Source organism: Erythranthe guttata, chromosome 1 (assembly GCF_056151865.1).
Source record: "Erythranthe guttata isolate IM_541 chromosome 1, IM_541, whole genome shotgun sequence".
Lineage (NCBI taxonomy): Eukaryota > Viridiplantae > Streptophyta > Magnoliopsida > Lamiales > Phrymaceae > Erythranthe > Erythranthe guttata.
In genome coordinates, this window is record NC_142533.1 from 5,104,201 (window position 1) to 5,126,712 (window position 22,512).

At 33.3% G+C, this 22,512-nt stretch overlaps 2 protein-coding genes and 3 pseudogenes across 2 annotated transcripts; 3 read left to right on the top strand and 2 right to left on the bottom strand.

Annotated features, from left to right (window-relative positions):
- The first annotated feature begins 1,256 nt into the window (after positions 1-1,256).
- Positions 1,257-6,906, top strand: LOC148772662 (aspartic proteinase CDR1 pseudogene; annotated as a pseudogene).
- A 4,149-nt stretch (positions 6,907-11,055) lies between these two features.
- LOC148772663 (aspartic proteinase CDR1 pseudogene) lies at positions 11,056-12,060 on the top strand (annotated as a pseudogene).
- Positions 12,061-13,155: 1,095 nt separating this feature from the next.
- LOC105967320 (subtilisin-like protease) lies at positions 13,156-15,354 on the bottom strand. Its single transcript, XM_012991920.2, has one exon. The coding sequence runs from the start codon at positions 15,352-15,354 to the stop codon at positions 13,156-13,158; it is 2,199 nt and encodes a 732-aa protein (XP_012847374.2).
- A 3,839-nt stretch (positions 15,355-19,193) lies between these two features.
- On the top strand, positions 19,194-19,730 carry LOC148772664 (aspartic proteinase CDR1 pseudogene; annotated as a pseudogene).
- A 442-nt stretch (positions 19,731-20,172) lies between these two features.
- Positions 20,173-21,591, bottom strand: LOC105967322 (aspartic proteinase CDR1). Its single transcript, XM_012991922.2, has one exon. The coding sequence runs from the start codon at positions 21,567-21,569 to the stop codon at positions 20,208-20,210; it is 1,362 nt and encodes a 453-aa protein (XP_012847376.2). The 5' UTR covers positions 21,570-21,591; the 3' UTR covers positions 20,173-20,207.
- Between the last annotated feature and the right edge of the window lie 921 nt (positions 21,592-22,512).

Sequence of the window (22,512 nt, forward strand, 5' to 3'; positions counted from 1 at the left end):
TATCAGTTTCAGTATCAATATCACTATGAGTATCAATATTAGTATCAATTCCAGTATCAATATCAATATTGATATTGGTATCAGTATCAATATTAATATTAGTATCAGTATTATTAATATAATATTAGTATTAGTATTTTGATCAGCATCAATGTTACTATCAGTATGAGTAACAATAGTAGTATCAGTATTAGTATGATACAAGTATTAGTATGAGTATCAGTATTAGTAATAGTATTAGTATTAATATTAATATTACAATGAGTATCAATATGACTATCAACATCAGTATCAGTATTAACATCAGTATCAGTATCAGTATCAATATCAGTATCAGTATCAGTGTCAGTATCAGTATCAGTATTTGTATCAATATCAGTAAGTATTAGTATTAGTAGTATTAGTATTAGTATTAGTATTAGTATTAATATTAGTATTAGTATTAGTATTAGTATTAGTATTAGTATTAGTATTAGTATTAGTATTAGTATTAGTATTAGTATTAGTATTAGTATTAGTATTAGTATTAGTATGGGTATTAGTATTAGTATTAGTATTAGTATTAGTATTAGTATTAGTATTAGTATTAGTATTAGTATTAGTATTAGTATTAGTATTAGTATTAGTATTAGTATTAGTATTAGTATTAATATTAGTATTAATATTAATATTAGTATTAGTATTAGTATTAGTATTAGTATTAGGATTAGTGTTAGTATTATTATTAGTGTTAGTATTAGTATTAGTATTAGTATTAATATTAGTATTAAGAGTAGTATTAGGATTAGAATTAGTATTAGTAATAGTATGAGTTAAATGCAAAAACTCCCCCTGTGTTAATCCTAAAGACCAAAAAACCCCTGAGATAAAAAAAGTGACAAAAAACCCCCTGTAATCAATAGTCAAAGCCATACACCCCCCTAATCTTTATGCGTGTCATTCACTCGCTGTGTGTGCGATTACTTGTGTGATTTTTGTACATTTTGTGCGTGAAAGGACAAAATTACCCCTCTGAATCAAAACTCATGAAACAATTAGACTACTCATGAATTTTTAATAATATTTAAATTTAAACAAATAAAATGAAAAAATATAAATTATATTTAAACATATTAAAAAACGAAAAAAAATTAAAATGGCATAGAAATATGAATTTTTAATAATATTTAAATTTAAACAAATAAAATGAAAAAAATATAAATTATATTTAAACAAATTCAGAAAGAAGAAAAAAAATGAGGAGAATGGTAGCAACAATGGTGGAGAAGGGTAGCAAGGCGAGGAAAGAGGAGGTCGTCTCTAGGGAGTACACAATCAACCTTCACAAGCGCCTCCATGGATGGTCTCTTCTTTCTCTCTCTAAAACACATACATGTAGAGAGAGAAATGCATATTTATGTCTTATGTTCGTGACTGCGAGGATAATTTAGATCTTCATTAGTTTGCTTGATAATTTTTTTTTTCATTTTTGTACTGCTGCAATTAGGGTTTGATGAATCAAATTGGTCTGTGCATGATTTTTCTTTGTTCAGTGTGATATTTTCATCATTTTTGTATGTCGAAGATGTCTGAAAGGCATCTAATTTTTTAATGCTTCATTTGATTCTGGGTGAAAATGCTTCAATTTTTTTAATGTTTTATGTTGATTATGGGTAAATTAGAAATTTGCTTTAGAAATTAGAAATTTTTTTAATGTTTTATGTTTTTAATTCTTGGTTGCCGGAGAGAGGTTTCAGCCCATGAACGGAGCCGGCGACGACAGTGGTGGGGTGGGGTGAGTGAGGTGAGCAGAGAATTAAAAAAAAAAGTGTGTGTTTTTGTGTGTCTGTGTTTTTTTTGATTTGGGGAAGAGGGTATAATTGAAAGTATTAGGGACTGAATTGAAAATTTTAACAACTTCATTTGGGTCATAAAATTTTTGTGGTTGGACAGATTTATCCGAGGGTTTATTCGTCTTTTCACGAGCGGTCAACGGATAAAAATAAAATGGGTCGAGTATGCTTGTTTAAACACTTGTCAGGGGGGTTTTTGTCACTTTTTTTATCCCGGGGGGGTTTTTGGTCTTTAGAATTAACACAGGGGGTGTATTTGCATTTAACTCGTAATAGTATTAGTATTAATAATAATATTACAATGAGTATCAATATGACTATCAACATCAGTATCAGTATTAACATCAGTATCAGTATCAGTATCAGTGTCACTATCAGTATCAGTATTTGTATCAATATCAGTAAGTATTAGTATTAGTAGTATTAGTATTAGTATTAATATTAGTATTAGTATTAATATTAGTATTAGTATTAGTATTAGTATTAGTATTAGTATTAGTATTAGTATTAGTATTTGTATTTGTATTAGTATTAGTATTAGTATTAGTATTAGTATTAGTATTATGTTTGTATTAGTATTAGTATTAGTATTAGTATTAGTATTAGTATTAGTATTAGTATTAGTATTAGTATTAGTATTAGTATTAGTATTAGTATTAGTATTAGTATTAGTATTAGTATTAGTATTAGTATTAATATTAGTATTAGTATTATTAATAATATTAGTATTAGTATTATTATTAGTGTTAGTATTAGTATTAGTATTAGTATTAGTATTAGTATTAAGAGTAGTATTAGGATTAGAATTAGTATCAGTATGAGTACCCGTATTAATTAGTACGAGTATCAGTATTAGTATTAGTGTCAATTGTAATATCAGTATTACTATTATTATTACTATCAATATTAGTATTATTATTATTATTAGTATTAGTATTAATATTAGTATTAGTATTAGTATTAGTATTAGTATTAGTATTAGTATTAGTATTAGTAGTAGTATTAGTATTAGTATTAGTATTAGTATTAATATTAGTATTAGTATTAGTATTAGTATTAGTATTAGTATTAGTATTAGTATTAGTATTAGTATTAGTATTAGTATTAGTATTAGTATTAGTATTAGTATTATCAATATTGATATCAGTGTTGGTATTATTATTGGTATTAGCGTATACATCTTATCTCTTTTGCAATATTTATAAGTTGTGTTTGTTGTTTGATTAATGTGCATCACTAATTGAATGTTGTTAGTGATAAATTTGCAGCTTATTTGAATATCTATTGTGTTATCTCTATGCTACTGTGTTTATTATTAAATTAGTTATTTTGTAGAGGATTCACATGGTGTAGTAGATTGCATTCCATGAAATAGAATTATACCATATGTTTTAAATTGTTTCACTTAATCTTCATATTGTGTTTTGCGCCATTCGCGTATTTTTCTTTGTAATATTTAATTGAATTTCATATGTTACAACTCTAAATTAAGTGATAATTTTTTTTTAATTCCTTCCATTTTCTTTTACTTGAATTGGTTGTTATAAAGAGATAATCGTTTAAATGTTATTATTGTTCTCATTTTGAAACTGATATCCGTGCAACGCACGGGTGAAGTACTAGTAATAATATATTTCTTGTGCTGCCCACAAAGTTATCAAAATTATTATTAATAATTGTGATATTTTGTTTGATTTCTTTGAGTGATGAAATTACAATTACTAGTAAGAATAACAAAGTTGATAATATTGGTGGTGGAATAACTGCTGATTTGATCCATGGAGATTCTCCCCTTTCTCCTTTCTACGATCCCTCGTTGACCCGATTCCAGCGTGTCACGGACTCACTCCGTCACTCTCTCTTACGTCATCGTTCGATTAGGTCAAATGATTCGAAATCGTCATCACTGACGTCACCAGCACCCGAGGCATCTCTCGCCCCTGTTTCAGGCTACTACCTCATGAAAATTCAATTGGGGAATCCACCGATTGAATTACTGGGAATTGCCGACACGGGCAGCGATCTGACTTGGACGCAGTGCACACCTTGCTCCAATTGCTACAAGCAAAAAACCCCGATTTTCGACCCCAAAAGGAGCAAAACATACGACACCGTTTCATGCAAATCCCAAGAATGCCAATCGTTGAGGTACGAGCATCCGTCTTGCGACAATGCAACTGATGGCTGTCATTACGAATTAACTTATGCCGGCGGGTCCTACACCTCCGGAGACCTAGCGATGGAAACATTGACGTTCGATCAAAATTTGCCGTTTCCTAAAGTCGTGTTTGGCTGTGGGCACCACAACTATGGTGATAATCTCGGAACATCCTCTGGGATAGTCGGCCTCGGTGGGGGCCCGGTGTCGATAATCAGACAGTTAAAGAAATATTATTCAATCGACGCCAAAATCTCGTATTGTTTGCCGCCTCCTAATTCCAACGTGTCGAGCAAGATAAATTTCGGGAGCAACGCAGTTGTTTCGGGGCCTAAATTAGTTAGTCAAAACAATGTCATATTTGACAAGATATGTAATCTTGAATATTTTCATCATCTATTTTATGTTATAATTTTATCATCAAATTATAGTTCTATAGCTTCCCATTTCTATTATTTTTTATAAAAAAAATTTAAGCTCGTTGATCTACGATTCGTTACGATTTACGATTTGTAAATTTAACAAAAAAATTATCGATGCGATTTATTAATTAACAACATTGGTTCTGTAATTAGTGAAACATTTTTTTAAAAAAGGGAGTTTAAGACACCATTTGATTGCCCTTATTTAGCTGCTTAATAGACAATTTTTTTTATTTTTTATTTTTTGTTTAAAGGAGGATAGTTACAGATTCCCCAATTCCCTTCCCGGTGTTTCGAATTTATGACCAAATGGTCCTAGGTGCAAGGTGCTTGCTTACCAAAAGGCTACCTTGTCCTTGACCTTAATAGACAAAATTGTTGATTCGGTAAGGAGCTTGATGATTCAAGGCATTTGGTGATGATATCTGAACGAGTCCAAATGACTCTTAACCAATGTCTTGAATGTCTTGAAAATTGGACTGGACCGGCCAGTCCGACCGATTTGACTAGGAACCGGCCCGACCGATTTAACCAGGACCCGATCCGGTCTTATCCAACCCAGAAAACCGAAAAGACCAAAAACCCGGGTCACTTGCTTACCAACCGGACGAACCATGGTTGAACCTCCAAAAACCGGATTTTATAGAAAAAGGAGAGATATATAAAAAAGTATTTTGCTTCTCTGGAAATTATTTAACAGCTATATGCATGTATGAGGCGGTGAGATATATGTATTAGGGTTAGAGTAAAAATTCACTAATTTATATACAAAGTATTTTTTTTTTTTTTTTTTGTCTTATTACTTATTAGTGGATTGTTCTTTACTTTATTTAATGAAAATTAGTTATTTATTTAGAGCGGTGTTATTTCCACCTTCAAAGTATCTCAATTCACCACTAAAGATTATAAAATGTTATAAATAACCCTGCAATTTATAATCCACCATTCTTCCTTATATTCACTTAATCTTGTATGTTCTAAGTAATTTCTATTTTATTTTATTTTTTTATTTTTTATTTTCTTTTTCCAACGAAATATTTATTACAAGATATTTAAACTTCCATATCATATAATCTACAGTCTACAGATTATGTAATTCTTTTTTTGGGAAACGAAATTATAACCAAACTGGTCAATTCTGAAGGAATTAAGTTCAGGACCTTCCGTACAAGCAATCTTAATTTCTATCTAAATAAAAAACGTGAATTCCTACTCGTTTTGACCTTCGAAAATGTTTTTATCTAACGAAAGTATTATTCACTTAAGGTGGAGAGGGTTCGAGTGAAGATAGTGGAGAATTTTTAATAAATATTTTAGTTTAGTGGTGTTGGTTTATAAATTTAAAAAAATATAGGTGAAAGAAGAAAAAATGGGTAAAATAAGAAATATATTTAATTTGATGGTGAAATAAGATTGTTTTAAGGATGGAAATCGCACGTCTCTTGACTTTTGGTTCGGAATTTGTGGATAATGTGCTTTATTTTATCTAGAATTTATGTTTGCTAAATTTCTAAAATATATAAATTTTATTTTATTTTCTTTGTGTTTCATGTTTATTATTAACGAGCAATGAATTTAATTAAAGTCTTTAGGTTGATATTTAATGATGACTATATTCTTTAGATATATTTTTTTTTAACTATAATTATTTTAAAATTATATAATAATTAAAAAAATAAATAATAAATCGGTTGAATTGAGGTTGAGTCGGTTCAATCCTAACTATTAACCGTTCAAGCCAAAAATAGGTGCTGACCAAATCGGTCCATGATCTGTATGAGATTTGGACTTATATATCCTTAATAAATTCATACATTCCAAGCAATCACCCTTGTTTATTCTACTTGCACGATAAATTTTCTTCCCAAATTCTTCAAATTATATTTCATATCTTCAAATTATTTTCGTTTACTTTTAGCTATTTTATTTTAGAACGTTTCCTTTTTCTTTTAGCATTTATATTTCAAATTGTATTATAATTATGCTAAATACTTGAAACTTAGTACACAGAAAGGTGTTTGATGTCCACTATTCTTTTATACTTTACTAATTAAGTTAGTCGTGCAAAAAGAAATACATTTATACATATATATTTCTGATAATTTAATTAACAATTTTTTTTATTCCACCAAGTTTATAACAATAAAATAACATTATTCAGATATTATTTGTCATCAGCTATTAAATGAGTTTAATCTAATATTCAGTATTCAGACACAACTCTTAGAGAATTAAAAAAAAAAAAAAAGTCATGCACAACTGCACCATGGGTAGTCTATTTGATATTTAATTCAAATTATCCCTAAATAAAATGAACGTTATTTAACATTATGGTAATTGTTATTATTATTTTATTTTTTTCTTCAGATTTTCATTGTTGGTGTAGGATCTACACTCTCAAGACCTCCTTCCAATCCCAACTCTTTTGACCGTCGGAAAAATCAAATGCTGGTCCTTCGCCGGAGAAGATGAATTCGACGAACGGAAAATTTAATATATATAGAGAGAGAGAGAGTTTGGAAGAGAGTATAAAGTGTTTTCATTGATGTTAAATTGTGTGCTTAATCGGACTTGTTACAAGACTTTATATAGGAAGATCTCTCTAATTGGTTCCTAGTTTAACTCGCCTTAATTAGGTCGAGATTTACATTGATTGATCTATTACGAATACTAGTTTTCATACTTTCCTTATCTATTTAGGAAAAGATATCTCCGAGTCTTCTGTTCTTAATGACTCTCGTTCAGCTCGCCACCTGCTCTGTTGATTTAATTTCTCTCTGGCACGTTAGGATGAGCTGGCGAGCTCGTTAACCGCGAACTTCTAAAGGGAACTTATCTTTGATGGCGTATTGGGTTGGTGGGCCAACAAATTTCTTCCGGCCCATACATTTATCTTTATAATGTTTAATAAGCTCAATATGGAGAGTTTGGCTCAAACTTGCCAAACTGATCTCATCATCCATCCTAAACAACTTCCAGTAAATATCGGGCCAGGCATAATTAGGTCGTTGATGATGCTAAAATGTAGCTCACCCAGGGTGGTGTAGAAAATGAACTGGGAGAGTAAAACTAATCAGTAGCTTGACAACTTGATGATCCTGAGGTACCTGCGATCATAGAACACATGAACTAAGCTGGGGGTTGATCCGGCAGAAACCCCTCCGACGCTCAAGTCAGACGTGCTGATCATAAAAATAGTCCAGAGAATACGTATTATAGTATTGCTCAGTTAATAGGACGTACCTTATGGAATGAGTTCAAATGTGTATTTATAGCTTAGTTGAGATTGTCGGGCCCAAACCTTACTTGAAGGTGATTGGGCCTCGGTGATAGAGGTCTTCGATATTGGGCTCGTGACCCAGTAGGTAAGTAATTTGTAGGCAGGTTTATTAACAATCTTAGGCAGGTTCCTATTGGTGATAGCTTTCTTCACTTTCTTTGGTAATTATATCTTGCTTCATTCTTCCTTATTTCCTTCTTGTTTTTAGTTTTACTTCTCTGTAACATGCTACTAACATTGGAGTTTATGTGTAGGTCTTGTCAGCTTTCGGTTTAGTGCACAAGATTGTTGCATTTCAGAAGGTTGCTGATTTTCAGGTGAAGATTTGATGAAGAATTTGCTTATTTTTCGTTCAGCAGGCTGAACTTTCACCTTTGCCTATGACACGCTTAACTAACATATTTCTTTCGCATCTGGTTCTTTAATTTGTTTATTCAGTCTTCCGCGTTCCTCCCCACCTAAGTTTTGTCCATTGCTTCAAATTCCGTCCTTGCCGATTGTTGTGATTTTCCCTTGTAATATTTTTTGCTTCCGATGTTGCGCTGGATGTTCATGATGCTTCTGCAACAAGGATTTGTTTGAGTATTCTGCTGCACAGAGATTAATTTAGATTATGTGTAAATGCATTGGTGTTCTTTTTGACTTTATGCATTTACTGGGCATTGTCACTGCGCCTTGCGCGGTGCCTAATACTAGTATATATATATATATATATATATATATATATATATATATATATATATATATATATATATATATATATATATATATATATATATATATATATATCAGTGTTCTAAAAATCGGCCGAGGCGGCCGATTAATCGGTCTCCGAGGCGGAGGCGGTCCAAAACCTTTACGATTTTAGTGTAAAGGTTTGAAAAATCGGTTTTTTGCCTGTGAGGCGGTATGAGGCGGTCAAACTTTTAAGGCGGGTCAAACTCGGTGGCAAAAATCGGTTAAAAATCGGTTTTTTTTTTTTCTTTTTATAATTCAAAATAAAAGTTGGATTTTTAATAAAAGAAAATATGAGTTTATGCCTTATTTTATTTATGTTAATTGTTATTGTTAAAGAACTAATGATGTATGCCACAAATGTTTAAGAATAAATGTAAATTCAAAAAAAATTAATTTTTTATTTATATTTTATAAGGATATTTATAATTATGATCTTATGATTATTAAACTTTTATTATGTTATTTGGATATATACATGATGGGATATAACTATGTTTAAATATCTTTTTATATATGTTTGGAGTATTTATAAATAATATTTAGAAATATATTATATTAAATTTTAAAAACCGATTTATTTACGATTTATCACCGATTAATCCTCACCGCACCGATTAATCGTGAGTCGATGCCTGACCGACTCGGACCTGATTACCGATTTTTACAACCTTGATATATATAATCAACGATATACTCGAATTGGGAGACAAGATATAAAAATCGAAAACTATGTTTAGCTTCCAAAAATTAGGGCCGCCTTCGATTTTGGTTGAATTTGAGATCTTTAGTATGCAGTTTTATTGTTTAGGATTTATTTGTTTACATATATTTATTAATGCAAATCTTTTTTTTTTTTTTAAATATACATTCTCATAAATTTTAATACAACTACATTTACAGTATTAACTAAAAATCTTCAAAGCTATATATTGAACGGTTGGCCTAATGTGGGTTAGAGCTGAACGTACACATGAATTTTCAAATAATTTATTTATTTATTTGATTAAAAGAAAAGCTAACAAGAAGAAAATAAAGTTTTCCAAGACACAAGAAAAAAGTGAAATACTTAAATTTATTGAAATTGGCAAACAATGATAAATTAGATCACATTCATATGAAGATTATCAAATTAATCCAATTTCTTTCGGGTCCATTTGTTTGCCGGGACAACGTTTGGAGCGACAAAACGACAGTGACATATGCCGTGGAGGCATACACCCTTACCTTCAAGGCATGCGTATCGTCGTTGACAATATTCTGTGGTCGTACATGTTTTCGGAGGGTGTCTTGTGGTTGGGGCGATTTCTTCTGCTGACACTGTTTTATAAACAAACCAAAATCTATTACATTCAAAGAGGTATATATATATATATATATATACATATATATATCCAAGAACTGTAGTGTTAATTAGATAGAATTAAGTCAATAAGCAAATTCAGACATGAAAAGAAAAGGAGTTGAGAGTTGAGACTAACCGATGGAAATAAGCGAAAGGATGACCAAGAAAATAATCATTGTTTTAGAAGCCATCATCATATTACGAGAAACTGAGTTTTTGGCTAACATAGTCATTCCGATCGAGGCACGCATTTATAGAGGAATTCTCGATCTGGTATTCGATTATTTCAGTGATATTTGGAATTTTATCAATTTGAAGATTACGGTCATCTGTATAAGGTCAAAATAAATTTAATTCTCGTAATTTCGTCTTATGCCAATATGATTTCGTTGAATATTTTGGATTTTGAAAATTATTTCCTTCCAACTTTCACCATAATTTATTATGAAATGAAATTAACCATTATCGATCATATTTCATAAATAATCACAGATTGGCTAGCTCTACACATTATATATAGTGAATCAAATTACAATATATATAGCAGAATGATCGGATTCTTATCGATCATATTTCATAAATAATCATAGATTGGATATATATATATATTATATATAGTGAATTAAATTACACAGCGGAATGATCTGATCGGATTCACTCAATTTTAATTAATTAACTCGATCTTGGCATTTATAATTAATATGAACATGTTTCCTATTTACAACTATGGAAACACGTAACAAGTCAACGCAATCCAATTTATTAATTTGATTTTTTTGTGTGTCTATATATATATATATATATATATATATATATATATATATATATATATATATATATATATATATTGCAGTATATCAAGATGCTGCTGTGCATAATCAACATTCATCAGATTCATGGCATTGTACGTGAAACCCTTGTGGAATAATAATATATTTCTTGTGCTGCCCACAAAATTATCAAAATTATTATTAATAATTGTGATATTTTGTTTGATTTCTTTGAGTGATGAAATTACAATTACTAGTAAGAATAACAAAGTTGATAATATTGGTGGTGGAATAACTGCTGATTTGATCCATGGAGATTCTCCTCTTTCCCCTTTCTACGATCCCTCGTTAACGCCATTTGAGCGTGTGAGAAACTCGTTTCGTCACTCTCTCGCTCGTCGTCGTTCAATTAGGTCAAACGATTCAAAATTGTCACCACCGGAGGCATTTCTCACTCACATTTCAGGGTTTTACCTAATGAAATTAAGGGTTGGGAATCCACCGGTGGACTTAATGGGAATTGCCGACACGGGGAGCGATCTGACGTGGACACAATGCGCCCCTTGCTCCCGTTGCTACAAGCAAAAAACTCCAATCTTCGATCCCAAGAAAAGCAAAACCTATTCAACCGTATCATGTAAATCACAACAATGCCAAACGTTGAGATTCGAGAATCCATCTTGCGACAATACAACAAATGGCTGTCTCTACGAAACAATTTATGGCGGCGGGACCCACAGCTCCGGAGACCTAGCAACGGAAACATTCTTATTCGATTCAAATTTGCCGTTTACTAAGGTCGCGTTTGGCTGTGGTCACAACAACTTTGTTGGGGAAGGTTTGGGAACATCCTCTGGGATAGTCGGCCTTGGTGGGGGACCGGTGTCGATAATCAGACAATTAAAGAAATATTATTCAATAGACGCCAAAATCTCGTATTGTTTGCCGCATCCTAATTCCAATGTGTCGAGCAAGATAAATTTCGGGAGCAATGCAGTTGTTTCGGGGCCTAAAGTAATGTCGACACCCTTAGTGAAGAAAGAGCATGATACATTCCACTATGTTACTTTCGAGGGAATTAGTGTTGGGAATAACAAGTTGGCGTTCAAATCGAAAGAATCGAGAAAAACGGTGGAGGAAGGGAATATGTTTATCGATACCGGCAGCACGTATACGTATTTGACGACTGATTTCTATTTCAAATTCCTATTTGCATTGGAGAAAGCTCTAAATGGTACTCCTACGGCTAATCCAGAAGGAGGCTTCCAAGTATGCTACGAAAAACCCGCAAACGGAAAATTCAATTCTCCGACAATAACGGCACATTTTAGAGGGGGAGTTGACTTGGTCTTGTCGCCGGAGGGTACGTTTGTGGAGGTGTGTTTGGCTATGTTGCCTGATTTTTCAAATGACTTAGTTTTTGGAAATTCACAGATGATAAATTATCTGATTGGAATTGATCTTGAGAATCAAAAGGTTGATTTCTTGCCAACTAATGATTGCACCAACCCCAATTAGTTTGTCAAACTATTGTCATATTTGACAAGATGTGTAATCTTTAATATTTTCATCATCTATTTTATGTTATAATCTAATCATCAAATTATAGTTCTATATAGATTCCCATTTCTATTATTTTTTTATAAAAAATAGTTAAGCTCTTTGATCTACCATTCGTTACGATTTACGATTTGTAAATTTAACAAAAAAATTATCGATTCAATTTACTAATTAACAACATTGGTTGTATAATTAGTGAAACATTAAATGGTGTAAATGTAGAATTTGATGAGTTTATTGATAAAACATAAACATAATATACCAATATAAGTTCTATTATACTCAAAAAAATTAAACATGTAATAGAAATTTGTACACTAAATTTCCTTATTACCGAATGAATCATATCAAATATGTTGGATCGGATCATAAGACTCTGATTCCTAGACTCTCTGCATCGACACAGATTGTAAAATAAATCAGTGATTATAGTTCTCGATCAATACATACTATATAGTATAGACATTTACACAATATTATGACAAACAAACTCGATTCCACTCATTTCGTTTTGAAAGCTTACGACTGTAATTGCAATTTCGTATGCGTTTGTTTTTTTTTTTCGTCGTTTGTGAATTAAGTATCTGTTAGAGGATTATTCAAAATTTACTCTAATTTAGTTATTTTTAGAGCAAAGGTATGGGTGAAATCTAGCATCTAACATGAATTGGTCAGGGGTTTAAATGTCATCATGAATGGTGATATATTTTCAAAATTAGCAGTTCTGCCCTAAATTGAAATACTCTGCACTTTTTGACCATTTTGCAATATCAAAAGTTTCAACATTATTTGGTATTAAGATAGTTTGTAACAAAATTTCAATATATCATAATATTTTCACACGTAAAGTTTCAAATGGTGTTAATGGCACGTCACATTATCACAATAATCAGCCCAAAATTGACACATTACTTTTACCCTCAGAAATTAAAGAACCAAATAACTTTGGATAAAATAATTTGGACTTGATAGCATTCAGGTAGCAAGACAAATATGTTAATTGCCAATAATTATTTATTTAAAGAGATGATTAATTATGGGCAACAAGAGTGATTAATAATCCAGTAAGTGAACAGACACAGGGATTCTGACATTGTGAGTCACAGAAGACCAAGTGATGGATCCTTGAACATATCCTCCTGTTTCATTTTTCTTATTTTGTCTCCTAAATTCAACCTTATAAGTGCTGTTCTGGTTGAGTTGAGTAAACGTAAGCACCGTGGGCTCCACCGAGATGTCCACACCCGGAGCAGATTCAATTTCGACCTCATAAGTCGAGCTGGCATTTCCGACGTTTGTGACTGTCCTGGAATACGTTACGCTTCCTCCTTTTCCGAGTTGGACGGCAAACGACGGGTAGTTCAGTTGTGCTTCGGGTATTCCTAAGCCACTGCAGTTGACTTTCTCTCGAACTATGACTTCCACTTCCTTTTCCGAATACAACGAACAGAGGTAAGATATGTAATCCTGACTCGTGATGTCATACACGAGTCCTGGATCAAGTGCCAGCTTCGGGTTTACATGCCCCGCCCCTGTCGCAAACACGTCCGCGGGCCGATTGGTGCTTCCATCAAGTATTGGTTTCTGATCACGGTTTAGTTGACTCGCACTGGTCATCATGCCTGACTTGATCATGGCAGGAGACCAGCTGGGATGGGCTTTCTTGATGAGGGCCGCAACGGCGCTCAAATGTGGGCACGCCATTGATGTACCGCTATCGAGGTAGAAGGCGGCGGTGGCTGGCTTTGCATTCTCAACCGATTTGTACCAGGCCGCGAGAATATTGACGCCAGGACCAAGAATGTCCGGCTTCAATATTCCCGGGCTGACAGAGTTAGGTCCTCTCGAAGAGAATGAGGCGACCGCAGGGGCGGTTTCATCTCTGAATGCAGTTCCTTGTAGTAAAATTTTTGCTACAGGGGTGCTGGTTGAGCTGACGTATTTTTTTATTTGTTCTCCGTACAAGTAGCTAACGGAGAGAGACGGAAGAGGGAGAGCATATGACAGAGTTGTGTAGCCACCCTCCTCGCTGTTCATCAAAATCACTGCTGCAGCACCGGCATGTTTCACCGCCTGAGCTATTCCAACGGGACTGGACTCCATCACGCAGAGGACAACCTTCCCCTTCACATCCAAGTTGTCCAAACTTCCGGATTCGCAAGACTCCGCCGCCTGGCCTGGGTAATGAACCAACGGCAACATAGTCAAAGAATAGTTCGTCGGGTCCCCCACGGCCTGCCCTTTGAAAATATCCCCGTTGCCAAGAATCGTTGCGGCTGCGATTGTCCGGTCAGTGGTGCTGGCGCCGACCGTTAAGGTCCATGGTGACGTATTTTCTGTGCTAGAGGTAAAAGGGCCTTCATTTCCTGCTGAAGTGCTCACAAATATTCCTTTTTTTGTGGCGGCAAACGCCCCTATGGCGGCGTAGTCCTCGTAAAGATGGAGGACCACGGTGCTGACCGAGAGCGAGATAACGTCCACGCCGTCTTCAATTGCGGCATCGAGTCCGGCCAGAATGTTGCTCTGGTCGCAGGACTCGATGTCGCATACTTTGTAGATCGCAAGGTGGGCATGAGGGGCCAGGCCGGACGCGGTGCCGTTGGCTTGGCCAAACAGGTTGGCACCCGACACGAAATTGCCGGCGGCTGTGCTGGCTGTGTGAGTGCCGTGTCCTGTGTGGTCCAACGGCGGCAGCCCGTAGTCGATGAAGTTCCGGGCGCCGATAATCTTGTTGTTGCAGATTGGGTGATCGCATCGGCCCTTCCATTTGGCCGGCGGGGGAGGGACATCTCTATCAGAGAAGGAAGAATGGTTCGGAGTGATTCCGGAGTCCAAAACTCCGATAATCACGCCACTTCCAAAATCCGTTTGGCCGGGCCACGAGCCTCGTTCGGGATCGAGACCGAGGAATGACGGGGAGTTGGTGGTGTGTGGGGTGCAACGTCTGTCGGGGCTGGCATGGAGAAAGCCGGAGATCTTCTCCATTTCCGCCAACTCATCGGGAGTTAATTTCGCAGCGAAACCGTTGATGACATGGCGGTAGGTGTGTACTATCCGATCATCACCTCCTTTAGGGAGGAAAGAGAGGTGCCAATCGGAGACATTAGTACCTCGTGGCGGAGTGGTGACGTGGACAATGTAAGTCTTGGAAACATTTTGAATTGGAGTTGTCGGAAGAAGACTGAGGGTTGTCTGAAAAGTAAGAGTGGCTATTGCCAAGAACCAGACCACATGAGTTAAAGCTGTGTACATGTTGTTTGTGGTTTGTTTAATTTGTTGAAGGTAGAATTGAAAATCAAAGAAGGGAGATTCAGATTATTAATACAATGTGTAACTGATTGCTTGTGTTGAATTTATAGTTGCAAATTCTTATGATTATTATTAATCCAAATTAATGAATCACAATTGTTTTCTTTAATTAATTACCAGCTAAGCTAATTGATAATGTCACTTGCGTGACAAAGTAAAACTTTGTTTTGTAATTAAGTTGGATTGAGACACATTTTCCTAAAAATAATAACCATTTAGCTTTCAATTAATTTACTACTATTTTCTAGCTACGTGCATGGTTGTAACTTGTAACTTGTAACCCTAGTGATAATAATTCTAACCTTTTTTTGTTTTAATTGATAAAAACAGTAGAATATCATAATGTCAGGAAATAATTTATAATTGGTTTTTTGTCTGATTTTAGGAGAGAAAAAGAAAATTCACATGTTCTGATTAGTGGTCTATTAATTTATTTTGCCCCATTAATTACCAGCTAATCAAATAAGGCCAGTTGCGTGACCAAGTAAAAATTCTGTTTTACATTTAAGGTGAATGGGATCCATTAAAACACGTTTTCCTAATTTTCAAAAATTAAATGAAATAAAGCAAAAAAAACAAAAGACACGTTTTCCTAAAATCCGAAGAGAGAATGAAAAATATTATCTTGCAATTAATTCTTTTATAGCTACGTGGTTCTAGCCCTCATATCATATGTGTTAATAATTCTACATTTTTTTGGGATGTAATATTGATGATAATAATAATAATAATAATAATAATAATAATAATAATAATAATAATAATAATAATAATAATAATAATAATAATAATAATAATAATAATCATAATAATCATAATAATAATAATAATAATAATAATAATAATAATAATAATCATAATAATCATAATAATAATAATAATAATAATAATAATAATAATAATAATAATAATAATAATAATAATAATAATAATAATAATAATAATAATAATAATAATAATAATAATAATAATAATAATAATAATAATAATAATAATAATAATAATAAACACAGTAAAATAATTTGAAATCTACATTATTGTTTTTTTTTAAACTGAAATATACATAATTGAAATATAATTTGAAATATACATTTAAGAGCATCAATATAATATAATTTTCTTGGATGGTGATAAATGCAGGACGAGTTTAAGTAATTGCTGGACATTTTATTTTAAAAATTTAAAAGCTAATACATTCCATCTTATTTTGTCAAATCATTTTTTAAGAAGTTTTCAACAACATTATTTTGGGAGAATAAGAATACCACTCGAAGAGTTTTAGGAAACGTAGAAACTTTATTTAAAAATTCAAAACATAATGTATATCATCCTATTTAGTTTAATATATCGGGTTTCGAGGATGAAGATACGGTTGAAAGTCAGATAAAAATTTAGTTATACTCAACATTGAATATGATACACAAATAAATTTAGAGTTTTCTTCAGATGTGTTTGAAGCTGGGAATTTCAGAGAATAAATGTAGTCAGGTAGACAGTTAATGATAAGTAAATGACGAGAATTAATTTTTATATTAAAATGTCTATAGCTACTAAAATGTGTTAAAAATAGAGATAAAAGTTAAAATAAAAAAAAATTCGTCTTACATTTACTAATAACCGTTATATTTATCGTTTAATTGAATATATATTCAATAATTACTTTCTTAAGATGGAATTGAAAGGAAATTAAGAATTTTGTTGGCAAAAGAACTAAAAAAAACTTATGTAACTTATTCAAATAACGTTCTTCTTGAATTTATACAAAAGCAAAAGTTTTTTGTGAATTGTGGGTAATCCATTTTTAACACACAATTATTTGGCAGTAAGGAAAATGAAAAGAAATATAGAGCCCAAATCCTAAATATCTCGAAAAGCTAAACATATTAATTATTATTACAGTTTTGTTTTTAATTTAAAAATAAACAAGTAAAGAAATATGCACCAATTTTATGAATCTCAATAATTAACGTAAATCTGCACAATTTTACTCTCAGAAGCAAATAATTAACTTTTGTCATTTTGGGAATCAAGAATAGGACTCCAAATACCAAATAAATGAATAATTATTAATTTCCATTTTCATAATCAATAATTATTTCATTTTTAAATACAAACGTAGCGTAAGGTTGAAAATTTGAAATGACCTAAGCCTATAAGCTTTCTCCATTAGGAATTATTTAATTAATTATTTTCCATCACTGGATAATTTCGATAAAATCACTCTTTTCCATTAGCGACAGTAATTAATTTCCAGCTGGAATATTTCTGTAAAATGAGTATTTATGTAAAACGAGTCATTTTCCTTTTACATTATTTATTTAGTAAAATGCAACATATTTGGGGCTTCTAATGTTAAACATAAAATAATTTATTGACAAATACATAGAAGCCTTTGTAGGTGAGTTGGTTAATTTCTACCTGTTAACCTTCAAAGGTCACGAGTTCGAATCAACCGCCCTACATCAAATTTACTTTTTTCTCAGCCCTTTAAATAATTTTATATTTTGTTGGGCTAAAAAGTCCAAATTAGGAAGGTGATTTATAATTACATAATTCTCAGTCAATTAATTAATTTAATATTTTGTTGGGCTAAAAAGGCTGAATTAAGAACATGATTCAATAATATATACTGACAAATCCAAACAAGCCCTTAAAAACAAATCTTCTCACCCATTTAACATTTCTTTCTAACTCTTTTAATATTTCTTCTCACCCTTTTAATATTTTTTTCCCTCTCATCCTGTTAACTATGTCCCATGTAAGATCTAATTGATTAGCTAATTTTACCCATCGAAAAATATTTTACGTGATATTTTTTTAGTTACGTTCTTGATTGATAATTTTGCAGCTCAGAAGGCAAGAAGGATAATATTGTAATGTTTATTCAAGGTATTTTTGCTTCAAGTATTTATGAATTGAGGATTAGATACATTTTATATTTCTTCAGAGTTATTATTTAGTTAGTGAAGAGGCCTCATTTTTTTTTTTTTTTTTTTTTTTTTTTTCGTTTTTTCGTCTTAGGCCTCTCGGACCCTAGGATCGAATTACGAGCATGGCATTTGTAATTCTTATCTTTTCACCTTGAAAAATATCACTTATCCACAGTGGCTCTTCAAACACTTGGAGAGAAGAACAAGCTGTGGTGGGGGAAAATGCACTCTTAATATTAGAGAACTAAATTTGATTGGATTAACTTTCATTTAAGAATTTATTAATTAACCTGATGAATTCGAAAAATATTTATAGATTATACATATAATTCATTGCGTTGGGTGATGAATTATCTAAAATTAAAAATATAAATTAGATGAGTTCAACTTTAATTTAAAAAAAAAAAAAAAAAAAAAAAAAAAGGTAAATAAACAAATTAATCAAAATGCATGATGTCGAACAATATCTTTTTTCTACCGAAAAAAATATTATTCGTTATAAGTTATAACTTATAATTTTATTTAATTTCTTTCAGTGACGGAACAATTATCAAGAATAGTGGCGATTCTCCCCTTTCTCCTTGACGCGATTTGAGCGCGTGAGGAACTCGTTTCCGTCACTATTTAAGGTCAAAGTCAAAATTGTCACCACCAGACGCGAATCTCACTCCCATGTATGGAAACTATTTAATGAAAATAGAATCATTAGGAGAGTTGGTACCTAGCCTTTACCAATAGGGTAACGGTCTAGGGTTCGAGTCCTCCCTCCCCTACTTTCCCTTGTAATTGACTTGAATTTTCTCAAAAAAAAAAAAAAGAAAATTCAATTGGGAAAATCCACAAATAGAATTAATGGCAATTGCTGACACGGGCAGTGATCTGACGTGGACACAATGCGCACCTTGCTCTGATTGCTACAAGCAAAAAACCCAGATTTTCGACTCCAAAAAGAGCAAAACATACGACACCGTTTTGTGCAAATCCCAAGAATGCCAATCGTTGAGATTCGAGCATCTGTCTTGCGACAACACAACAAACGGTAATTGCTTGTACCAAATATTCTACGCCGGTAGGGCCCAATCAGTCGGAGACCTAGCGATGGAAACTTTCATGTTCGATCAAAATTCGTCGTTTTCTAAGGTCGTGTTTGGGTGCGGGCACCGAAACATAGGGGAAATTTTTGGAATGTCGTCCGGTATATTTGGACTCGGTGGTGGGCCCGTTTCGATAATCAGACAATTTAAAAAATATTATTCAATCGACTCCAAGATCTCGTATTCCAATTTGTCGAACACGATAAATTTTGGTAGTAACGCGGTGGTTACGGGGCCAAAAGTTATGTCGACTCCCTTAGTGAAGAAAGAGCAAGATACATTTCACTATGTATGAGGAATCGAATGCTGGAATTTGTATAAGTGGGTGTATTGTAAGGACATATTATAACAACAATACATATATCTTTGATCTTTCCATGAATAATCAATATCAATATCTCTTTTTATAGCACTCTGATTTATGATTTATAATCAATATTCTTTTTCATGATTTATGATTTATAATCAATATATATTCTTTTTCATTGTTTTAGTTAGGATATAATAAGGGAAATTTTCTATAAGCCCCTGGATATTATTTTTTCATACATGCAAGGACAATGCTATATATTGATATACTTAATAGTCCCTTGGACTCCAAAAGAAACTAGGTTTTGCAAAAAAAAAAAAAAAAAAAAAACATCTGTTTTTAATTTATTCTTTAAAAATAAAGTTCATCGGATGCACATATATATAGTTGACTGCCGGTTCTTTTATTAAAAAATAAAAATAAAAATAAAAAAGACAAGAGTATAATGTCATTGAATTACAACTAACTTGGGAATTTGCAATCACTAGTAGTTGGCAAGAAATCAACCTTATTATTCTCAAGATCAATTCCAATCAAATAATTCAACTGCTGCAAATTCCCAAAAACCAAAAAATCTTTAGAATCACTAGGCAAGAAAGTCAAGCAAACAACCCCTTCATCCACCTCGACAAACGTACCCTCCGGCGACAAGACCAAGTCAACGCCCCCTCCGAAATGCGCCGTTATAGCCGGAGTATTAAATTTCCCGTTCTTCGGCTTTTTGTAGCATACTTTAAAATCTCCACGCGGGTCCGCCTTTCGACTACCCTCAACTGCTTTCGTCAAAGCGGATATAAATTCGGAATAAAAATCATTCGACAAAAACGTGAACTTGCTTCCGGTGTCGATGAATATATTCCCTTCTTTCACGATAGCTTTTTTCGAGTATTCCAAATTTTTGTTGCCAATGCTGAAACCCTCCAAAGTCACGTAGTGGAACGTGTCGTACGATCTTTTCACTAAGGGAGTCGACTTCACATTGGGCCCCAAAACTACCGCGTTCGATCCGAAATTTATCTTGCCGGCCGCATTGGAATCACGGGAAGGCAAACAGTAGGAGATTTTGGCATCGATCGAATAGTATGTCTTCAATTGCCGGATAATCGAGACCGGCCCGCCGCCGAGGCCGACAATTCCGGAGAAAATTCCCGATTTCTCTCCGGAGTTGTCGTGCCCGCAGCCAAACGCGACCTTAGGGAACGACACGTCCCCATCGAACGTGAACGTGTCGGTCGCCAGGTCGCCGTAGCTGTGGGCCCCGCCGCCGCCGCCGTAGTAGATCTCGTAGCGGCAGTTGTTCGTCGAGTTGTCGCAGAACGGGTTCTCGAACCGGAGGGTTGTGCACCGCTCCGATTTGCACGAAACGGCGCCGTACGTTGCGCTCTTCTTGGGATCGAAGATTGGGGGTTTCTGCTTGAAGCAGTCGTAGCAGGGGGCGCACTGCGTCCACGTCAGATCGCTGCCCGTGTCAGCAATTCCGTACACCTCAACCGGTGGGGCCCCCACTTGGATTTTCATCAGGTAGTAGCCTGCAGTTGGGGTGACGTATGACTCAGGCGGTGACGTCATCGCAGACGCTTTCGAATCGTTCGACCTAATTGAACGATGACGTAGGAGTGAGTGACTCAGTGAGTTTCTAACTCGCTGGAACTGAGTCAAGGACGGGTCGTAGAACGGTGAAAGGGGAGAATCGCCATTGATTAAATCAGCAGTTATTCCACCACCACCAATTTCAATCGCTTCTGATTCACTGATGCTCGAAGAAAAAAATATTATTACGAGAAGAATAAATATATTCGACGAGGGTTTGATGCAGAACGCCATGAATTAATTCGACGACGACGATGAAGATGACGAACAGCTTGTAATTAGACTGCAATTTATAGACAAATAATAATATTGAATTACTACATGTTTTCATTGTAGTAACGAGGAAACAAATATATATAGTAGGAAAGGACAATTTGCATGCATGGAAATAAAGCTTTTGGGTTTTAATACTATATACTATATAGATGGCATGAATATCACTGAAATTGTGGCAAATATATGGGGTGCGTACTGCGTAGTCTTCGTAATCTATTAATCTTCGTAATCACTTGTTGTTAAAAAAAAAAAAAAAAATCTTCGTAATTAATTAATTAATATGGAAAGTCCTATACTCGGTCAAGGTTACACTGACTCGTTCGGCTACCTATATTGGATTAGATTGGATTACATGAGATTGGAGTAACTCCCTACTGACTAATTAATTATTCAGTTAATAGTATATTTGGTTTCCTAGATTGTAATTTCTATTAAATTTATTAAAATCAGTTATTATATATGAATTATCTATAAAATCCCTAAGTTTACAATAATAAAATATAATTTTAAGGATACAATTGTATTTTTTCTTATTAGTAACCAACCCCCTATTAAATTAATCTCAGGGGAGGGGTGCAACTAATTTAATGAACTAGTAGCATCTAATAACGGACTTTGATTTTAGTAGCGGGTTCCAAAAAATATGAATCTTGCCAACCGTTGATGCACACGCACCAATATGGGTATGTGTGTTTATGTGCTTTTTAACTGTAAAGATCTGCTCATCGTATTTTTCACGTTATAAACCAGCTCAAATTCATTTTGGGTTTTTTGTTTTATTTTATAACTATTAATGTTTTATTATTAAAAAACATTTAGATTATAATAAAAAAATAACAATAAACTGTAATTATTTATATTTTTTAATATTTATATGTTCTTTTTATATTATTTTTATAAT